The following is a 9,465-nucleotide window of genomic DNA, read 5'->3' as shown; positions in this document are numbered from 1 at the left end:
TCTCATATACCTGCATCGAAATTTGATGACATATTCAAAATTCTATCCCTATTCCTATTGTGTTCTGCTATTTTACATTTCAAGATGACGGAATATACCTATACCACCTTAAGGGTCATGTTAGATATTCCATTCCCACTCTGATGAAGAGTAATGGTTAGCATATAGATATGCAGATAGGGGGGATTGAAAACATGAGAAGCAACTATCTTTATCAAAGTTAAGTTCTGTTCATACTGAAAACCAGTTAAGTAAACATTGGATGAGCAAATAGCTAGTTTTTTCCCTGTTTGTGAATATTTATTTACCATCCTTTTTGAACGTTTGAAATACAATGTTGTAAACAAGGATGAAATTCGTTAGCATATGACTCTGTCGAATGAATAAATCCGGAAGAATTAGACTGTGTGATCTGTTATGTTAACATCGTCACGTGCGTAATCAACTAATTTAACTAAAATATAATTTCATATCTAATGCAAAGAACAATTCAAAACTAGTTCTTCCCACGAAACTTGCTATATCGATTACGTCATGTCTACTGCAAAATCATGAAAAAGTACTAAAATCGAAATTATAACAGGAATTTTGTTTTGCAAACACTTTGCATGTCAATTGTAGTTCATGGTCTTTTGTCTTTCTTCCACATATAATTTTTCTACTTCTGTAGTGTCTGTTTGTGTTTATTTATCATGTTTATATCTATTACAAAATATAACCTCGTACCAAACCAAATACCATGGCAAGAACAAAATATTGACAGAAAAATGCTAGCTGTTTCCATTACTGATATTACTAAAGAGTTTTACAGAAGTAGACGTTTGCGCTTTCATTGTACATATAAAGATATTTATAAAGAGACATCTGTAACATACTGCCAATCAAAGATAACTGAACTGACAAAACTTTCATGCAAAAGTTCCAGTTATTTCAGTTCCTATTTGTCATAAAATAACATTTTGGTTGTTTTTTGCACTATTGTTGTTAAGATTGTTCCGGTCTCTATTGATTCTAATTTTTTATTGTCTAGCTTCAAGAACATTCCTGGTTTCATTTTGTGTTTAATATCTCACATCAACTAAGTATTGACGTTTTATTCCTCAGGCGTCGTTGACCAATTAAAAATTTGGTTTTTCTGTTAAATTCCTCAGACAAAAATCACCTCAGCATGAATTTGGCTTTATTATTTTCTCACCTCGCGTCTTATGATCTAAATTTTCTATATTTGTCTTTTCAAACATTCGGCGGTCCATCGGTAGACTGCTGAAAATGTCTGCAACCCACACAGGAAAACATTTTTTAAGCAGTCAAAATTTACCGCTTTCATTCTGGTCGTTCTACCATGCATAATCTATCTATTGTATTAATTGTAAATGTTATCTCGTCCTAAATATGCATGAAGTATTTGCCACTGGACGTTAAGCTAGCGACAATCAATGAATCCTCTGGTAGTGTTCCCAATAAAGGCCATCCCGAAAGTAGATAGGTTTCGATGTGACGAAATTTTAGTTTGAGTTATTCCCCTTGACCGCCATATTTAAGGGATACATTATTGATTTTTTTTATTTTTACAAACCAAATTGAAACATGTGAAACAACTAACCATGATAATACACCTTATCGCCATTTAGTTCAATACGGAAACAGTTACTTAGACAACTTCCTGTTTTGGTCAAGTGTCGCAAAAAACAAAGCTCATCGATAATGAGCTGGGTGAGGAAAACGTGTAGAAAGTCATCATTTTGTAATTTGTATAGTTTATGATCCAATTTTTTAAACACAGATTAAAGTAAGAAAAACGCTTTGTTTGAAGTGTTTACTATGTTTTAAACATAACTCTTTGAAAAATTTTATACACTGTATAAATTGGTCAGTCTTTCGTTTTCTATGTTGTGTTTTGTGTACTATTGTTATCTGTTGATCTTGTTTCTTTTTTACCCATGGCGTTGTCAGTTTATTTTCGACTTATGAGTTTGAAAGTCCTTCTGGTATATTTCGCCTCCCCTTTCTTAAACAGGGCTCCAGATAGCTTCAATTGGTTTGAAAGAGTTGTGTAATTTCAGAATTATCCTGAATGGAATAAATAGCGATAAGGTGTATAGATCCTTACTAGTTCCAAGTGATGAATCAAACAAGGCTGAAAATAATTAAAAATATTCAGAAAAAAACTTTTTCCAAAGTCTAGCAGTCAGTATAACAAGTCGAATTTGACTTATTTATGAAGGAATCTGTGTACATAGAACTCCCACATGGCGACAAAAGGGAAATAACTGTTGCTCAAATTGTGTCAATATCATAAGTGCTCATCTACATTGTTTTGACTTCCTGTTCAGCATGTTCAACTGAAACTGAGGACATTACTATTGATTAATGTATTTTATTTCTATGCAAGATATGTTTTAACAGTTCCTTTTATGTATTTGCGACAAATCGGACAATTTCTGATAGCAGGTGCGCAGTCTTTACAACACACTATATGTCCACATGGTAGAAAGGCGATTGAAGCGTCTAAATCTAGACACACTTTACATAATCTTTGTTCTCTTAACTGTCGGTTTTCTTCTAATATTTTTTCTGCTTCTGAAAAATGAAAAAAAATCATATGCACAGTTGAGACATTTGTTCATGAATTTTAAGTTTATCAAGGAAAATATATGTTTTCAACTATTGTGGTCAATTTTGCTGCACCAGATGCGCATTTCGTTAATAAAAGTCTATTCAGTGATTTTCGAGGCCAAACAATTTGAAAATCCAAAACTGAAGAGCTTATCAACCTTATATTAGCCATTATATTAATTTTTTATTGATTATTCATTCCTCGTACAAGAATATAAAGCAAAATGGGAAACATCTTCAAAGGCAAGACAGTTTTTATTTCATTTCCGTTTTAGGTTCAATTTGAAGTGTCATATACAATTATATTAGTAACGTCCATACGAATGATTGTATTAATTATCATGTTTGGCCTTCTTTTAAGGTGTATCAAATGCATTGAAGTACATGACTTTCATACGTCACAACAATACGTCACTGTTTATGGTATGCTGTGCTGTTGTTAAGGGGAGATGTCCGTTGTTATTCTGTGGTTTACATGTTGAAATGTACTATTATATTATTTATTTATGCGTTTCTCTGTGCTGAGTGTTCTTGCGTTTGTTTGTACTGCATTCATGTCAAGTAGTGTTGTCATTTTAGCGATATTTTTTTACATTGCCATATAAGCGGGAGGTTTAGCTAGCCATAAAACCAGGTTCTACCCATCATTTTTTTCTTGAAATGACCTGTACAAAGTCAGGAATATGGCAGTTGATATCAAATAGTCCGTTTCTTTGTATGTTTGCTTTTGTTTTTGTTGCACTTCAGTGTTTCTGTTGTTCCGTTGTTTTCCTCTTATAGTTGATGTGTTTCCCTCGGTTTTAGTTTGTTTTCTGTCAATCGATTTATGACTTTTGAACAGCGTTATACTACTGTTGCCTTTATTTATTCATAAACATTATTTATTACTTTTGTTTGTCAATGTAGGTACAAAGTTTGAAACTGTTTTATTTTTATTTACTTAATGATGGCGTTAAATAACTCACCATCTAGTACGGTTGGGGTACTTGACGTTGAAGAAATGTCAGTAATTGTTTCTTTTAAAGAACTAGGCGTTGCTACACTCTCAGTGCCTTGGGAAGATGTAAAAGTATCAAATCTGATTGCATCCTCACCATCAAGTAAAATTTTCAGGATATTATAAGCGGTTAATTCTGAAAAAAATACAAGAAAGTAAAAGCAATTGCACGATTGATTGATGAGTGTTAATGTTTAATGCCCATTTCATCTCGTGGCTATTTCATATGATTTGCATCACGAACCTTGGCCATTGTTATATTATAGTTCGTTTCTGTGTGTGTTACATTTTAATGTTGTGTTATTTTGTGTCGTTGTTCTCCTCTTATATTTGATGCGTTTCCCTCAGTTTTAGTTTGTAAACCGGATTTGTTTTATCTCTATCGATTGATGAGTTTCGAACAGCGGTATACTACTGTTACCTTTACTTGTACCTATTGATTATATTACTTCCTTGTAGATTAAAAGTATAAATTTTATAAAATTTACTGATATTTCAGTCTTTTTCCATCTTCAATCTAAAACTTACGTGTCTTTGAAAACTTTTGGTTGATATTAAAAAAAATGTTGTGTAATTCTAAGGAAATTGCTTAAAATTCGACCATTTACGAAACCATCAATATTTTTAAGAGTTTGGCCAAAAACTTAAGAGAACAGGCAAGATAAAAGTTATTTGAATTTTAAATTCAACTTGCAAGGTTTTTCTCTATATACGGACTATTCTTGTAACTTTATTTCTATTTTGAATCTTGGTTTTTTACGATTTTTCGTTATTCTACATAGCATTTGTATTACGCTTACACTTTCGATTTTGAACCTGAAAAGGCCGAAAGTTTCAAAGTAGATAATTTACATTTGTTAACGAACAGAAGGCAAAAACATGTACAATTCACCTATATAAATATATATTGTTGATTCGCTTTATGCATATTTGCACATTTTTTTTTTCGGAAGGGGGGGGGGGGGGGTGGTGGGGGGGGGGGGGTATTGGGCGGACATGTGTAATCATATTGTAATGACTGTCGACATGATAAGGCAATATGGCCGCTATGCAAATTAGCAAATTATACCAAATTTTGCTATATATTGTACTGGTTGAGAGGAACTAGAAGTACCCGGAGAGAATAAGAGGCCTACGTCAGGAAAACTGTCTATCCTCGTCAATTTAATTGGGAGTCAGACGCACCGGTGCCATGAGCAGGGGTATAACTCACAAGCTCATGCTATGGGGATCACTCTAAGTGAAATACAAAAACTTAGGCCCCATGCAATATCAACTTCAATAAAAATCGAGGAAATGAAATGATATAATATATATATATATACATGTATTTCATTAAGTTGAACGTTTATCTAAAATATCAAAGGCAGACACAAAGGGACAATAAACACCATACGTCGAAGAAAGACGGATAACACCCATCCCAAAGAAAAAAAAAGAACAGATAAACCACCAACAATCAACATAATGATACAAAAAGGACGATTAAGAAGCAAGCATCACACAAAAACCGGGGGTGAACACAGGTGCTCCGGGTTCTTGTTCCACCAATAATACTAATTTTGTTGGTAGTCTCACATCCGGTTGAACATGTTGAAATAGAATACCAAATACACAACAAAAAAGAAATGCTTAGTTAGAACGTTTACTATGACTGTGCTTCGGATAGTATATAAAACATCGGAATAGATTTAATGGTCGAAAGTGATTATCACACAGCCATATTAGATCTCAATCAGCTGTATTGGCTCTCTGCTACGCGTCGAGCCAATACAACTAACTTCGACCTTATCTAACTGTATTTGGATATTATACAGGATCAGTACGAAAACACCCATCTAATAATACTATACGATTAATGGTTAAATAGGTATCAAAATCAACCAGATATATGATTCTATGCTAGAAACACTGTGTACCTTGTCCCGAGTCCTTGAGTATCTGTAATGGTTTTACAACTTGTTCTTTAGAATATCCCATTTCACAAACACTTTTAACAGCAACACTATCTAGTAATGGATTTGTATAAATGTCAGTCGCAGTCTGTGTCCTCCTACCACCGCTAGCTTCATCTGAAGGTGACTGTAGGTTGTTCTCCTTAGTAGTGATTTCCTTGAATAAAACATTTCAAATAAAATAAATAAAAACATGAATATTTAAATGAAAAGACATTCTTAAGATGCGCTGTTTTTTAAAAGCTGTCTGGTCCATTCATAAAAACAAAGCAATAGAAAGCAAAAAAAAAAGAGAACTAAAACAGAAAGCAAAAAAAAAAAGAGAACTAAAACATCATTTCTGCATTAATTAGCGTTCATCACATATATTATTGCATTCAAATCATACGTATTGTGTACATAGATCTATTTACGTTAAGCTCTCACAAAAAATAACTTGTTTTTCTCGTGGAGCAGACACTGCTTACCCATCCAGAACACCTGACTTTAGCTTGGTTTTCGGTGTTGTGTTTAGTTCCGTCTTTAGTTTTCAATGTGACGTGTTCTTTCTTATATTTTGGCAGGGTATTGTCTGTTGTTATTAAACTTAAGAATTCCTTTCTAAGTATTTGTATCTGGAGGTTTAGATAGCTATCAAACCAGGTTTAACACGCTATTTTTCGACGGAAGATGTCTGTACCGAGTCCGGAATATGACAATCGTGGTTTCCACTCCTTCCGTTTGATTTTGTCAGTTTTCATGGACTTCTCTTTTTATATTTTATCTTGACGTTCTGTATTTTTTATACTATTTTCCCAAATTTCCTTGTTTTGTTATTCACTTTATTTTATGCAATGCTAGTCGATAAATATACTTATTAATAATTACCAATTGTTGTTTCCGTCTCTGAATGTCATAAACAAATACATCGCCTTTGTTTTGTTTCAAAAAAGAGCATTGTGGAAACCAACGTGCATGCTCAACCCAAGGATCGTCACCAAGCTCCCAGTTTCGAAGTCCACCTCCACAGAAGAAACACCGCGTATAATCATGGTGACCTGCAAAAAAGAAACCAGCCACAGCCATCTCACGTGGTGTTTGGTCAAGATACGATGGCCATCCTTGATATGAGCTAATTCGAACTTGAAGGGAAGCATAATCTGGATACTTTACCTTGTCAATGTTAATACCAAGCGATGCATAATCGTGTTGACATTCATTCGTCCTTGAATTATTTTTACTATCGTCACCAGTTTCTCCTGTTATGTCACTGGTTGGGATATTTCTAGCCGCATTTTCGGTTGGAGCCTGAGAAATTGGAACACTTGTTGCATTATCTGTCGTGATCTGGTGACCAGTGTATGCATCTCTTGATGAAGATGTTGTACTTTCACTTTGTTCAAGTTTTTTATCATTAACACCGACGTTCATAGATGTAGTCGCATCATATGAAGGTGTACTTACTAAATAACTATTACCCGCATACTGAGGTATTTCACAACCAAAACTGTTCACCAGTGTACAAGATGGTGATATGCTTTTGTGAATTGCTGTAGGATCATCTCCCGATTTCCATTGGTCGTAAGTTGTACCACACGAATAACATTTTGTTGCACAGCCCTTTCCAGTGTAGAAAAAACCAGCTTTTGCTAAACGTGTCATGCTGATATCTATTTGCCGTGGGAATGTACTTAAAGAGGAAAATCTCATCATTTCATTTGACATGGATCTTGATAAAGGATAAAGATAATGTGTATGATACACGGAGTCTCAATAAATCTCCTAACTCTTTTCTTTGTATTCCTTCTGCATTAACCATTTTCGTATCATATTTTTTTCCTTGTAAATGTATACTTTCTGGATCATGCATTCGGATAAAACTTTCATCGTCGGTCGTCACATTTCCAAGTTTTAGATAAGCCGCTTTTCTATTTTCCTTATGTTCCACTATTCCAACACTATCAAAATTATCTGGTATGTTCAAATTTGTTTTGAATAATAATTTGCATTCTGATATACCCTCTGAAAGGCATTGTTCTTCTGACGAACATAAACTTAACGAGTCATCTCGCTTAAGTCTTTCTTTATTTGCAATCTTTCTAATTAATGACATGAATTGTATCTGCTTCTTTCCTTTGATCGACTCGTGAAGTGAAGAAGGTTCCTTCGAAAGAGTTTCCATGAATTCTCGTGTGGATGCAAAAGTTTTAGCCTTCATATTGACGATATCCTGCAAAATCAAATTTATTAAATCATTATCTTGTTGAGGAGTTGTTTTAGAATAATATCTATCTGGTGGGACGACTTTTCCGATGTAATCGATATGGTGATAAATGTTGTAGTAGTGCTACATATTTTCATGTTGGTAAAAACATACCAAGATACCAGGCTAAATTCTGTACGTCAGAGACGGGAGTATCGTCTACAAAAGACTCATCGTTGCTCTCGATTTAAAATAGTCTGAAGACCAAATCGACTAGAAAATTGAAAAGCATTTAAAAGAAAACAATCCACAAAGTTGCTTAGGCCATCATGTGTTGTTTGCTGAATTCCGAAATTGATACATGTTTAAAAAAAATAAAAAAACCTTTACTGGTACCGACATCTTTTCAGTAGAACAGGATAAAAAGGGCTCCTGATTTCATGAAGTAGTTGCATATTTGCCTAATTGAATTTAAATAAGCATTTCATTTTCTTTTATCTATTCAATAATTTTTCTTTAGAAATCTGTTCCTCCTTTTTTTCAACAAGGAGGTCAGAGCTTCTTTAAATGAACTTTTATTAGTGGAAAAGTTAAGATAGTGACTGTCATATAAATCTAATGGCAAAAAAAAAAACACACACAAAGAAATGTCCAAATCACAAGTAATTGCTAATAATGAGTTTGTATCTTTCTTAAAAAAAAACTTAAATATTAAAAACGACAGGAACTTTAACAAATATCATAATAAAATATCGTAAATTGATTAAAAAATCATATACAGGTAACAAATAAAAACTGAGTGAATTGCATAAACTCCAAAATGTATTTGTTAAACATCGTTCTGCAAGACGTTTTGAATGTTATTCCCCATCAATTGAAAAATCTATGACAACATTAATTTATTTTAAGGAATATATTCACATCAATTAAAAATTGACTTAGATAGGAAGTAAATCAACAAATCTGTAAAAAATGAAAGAGGTAGGTATAAATCCTCCTATACTTTTTGCACTCTCTGATCCAGAGTATGAATTTGTTTTTAAACCTTCTGATATATTAGAAAAAAGAGTCTACATGGTAATCACACAAAAAAGGATCTTTAACCAAAACCGTTCTTTTCTATTTGAAACACAATTCATAGCTTTACTTTCCACACTTTTTGGGTTTTGGTGAAGGGTGTCCTTCTTATACAGTTGTTTGGAGTAAATACTTCAAATTTACCAGAATGTTTTAAAATTGCTGTTTCGAGCCATCTTTTCGCATTTTTTATTTGGTCACATGTACAGAAATGCACCAAAAAGATGTCAATACCTTTCATTATACATTTGAATCTATGAATCAGTTAATTTTAGAAAAGATTGACGGACTGTTAGAAATTGCCACTGGTGTTAAATAATTCAGATGAAATTGGTCCTACCACTTACTTTTTTGCAGTTATTTATGAGTTTATTCCTCAGAAAACAAGAAATGATTATTGAATGTAATTGTACCTTAATATAATCGATGTCTTCCGTAGAATAACTTAAAATAATATTCGGAATTGTTTAAATAAAGACACGTATGACGTTTATGATAATCATGAGCTAATAATCATCTGCCAAATAGATAGTGACATAATAGCAATGGTTAGTTTCCACTACACATCATCGTTCTATTATTAGCAAAGGTCAATAAGGAAACGAAGTAAAATATTGAAATATTTTGAAAATATCATA

The 9,465-nt window shown here is 33.1% G+C and overlaps 1 protein-coding gene across 1 annotated transcript; it reads right to left on the bottom strand.

The window, feature by feature from the left end:
• Positions 1-771: 771 nt before the first annotated feature.
• Positions 772-7,304, bottom strand: LOC127731962 (baculoviral IAP repeat-containing protein 3-like). Its single transcript, XM_052240898.1, has 4 exons — positions 6,436-7,304; positions 5,533-5,725; positions 3,582-3,749; positions 772-2,580 (listed from the first exon to the last, which is right to left on the bottom strand). The coding sequence occupies exons 1-4, from the start codon at positions 7,270-7,272 to the stop codon at positions 2,384-2,386; spliced, it is 1,395 nt and encodes a 464-aa protein (XP_052096858.1). The 5' UTR covers positions 7,273-7,304; the 3' UTR covers positions 772-2,383.
• Positions 7,305-9,465: the final 2,161 nt, after the last annotated feature.

This window comes from Mytilus californianus, unplaced genomic scaffold, assembly GCF_021869535.1.
Source record: "Mytilus californianus isolate M0D057914Y unplaced genomic scaffold, xbMytCali1.0.p SCAF_21, whole genome shotgun sequence".
Taxonomy (NCBI): domain Eukaryota; kingdom Metazoa; phylum Mollusca; class Bivalvia; order Mytilida; family Mytilidae; genus Mytilus; species Mytilus californianus.
The sequence above is the reverse complement of the archived record's forward strand: the minus strand, read 5'-3'. Positions and strand labels throughout refer to the sequence as shown.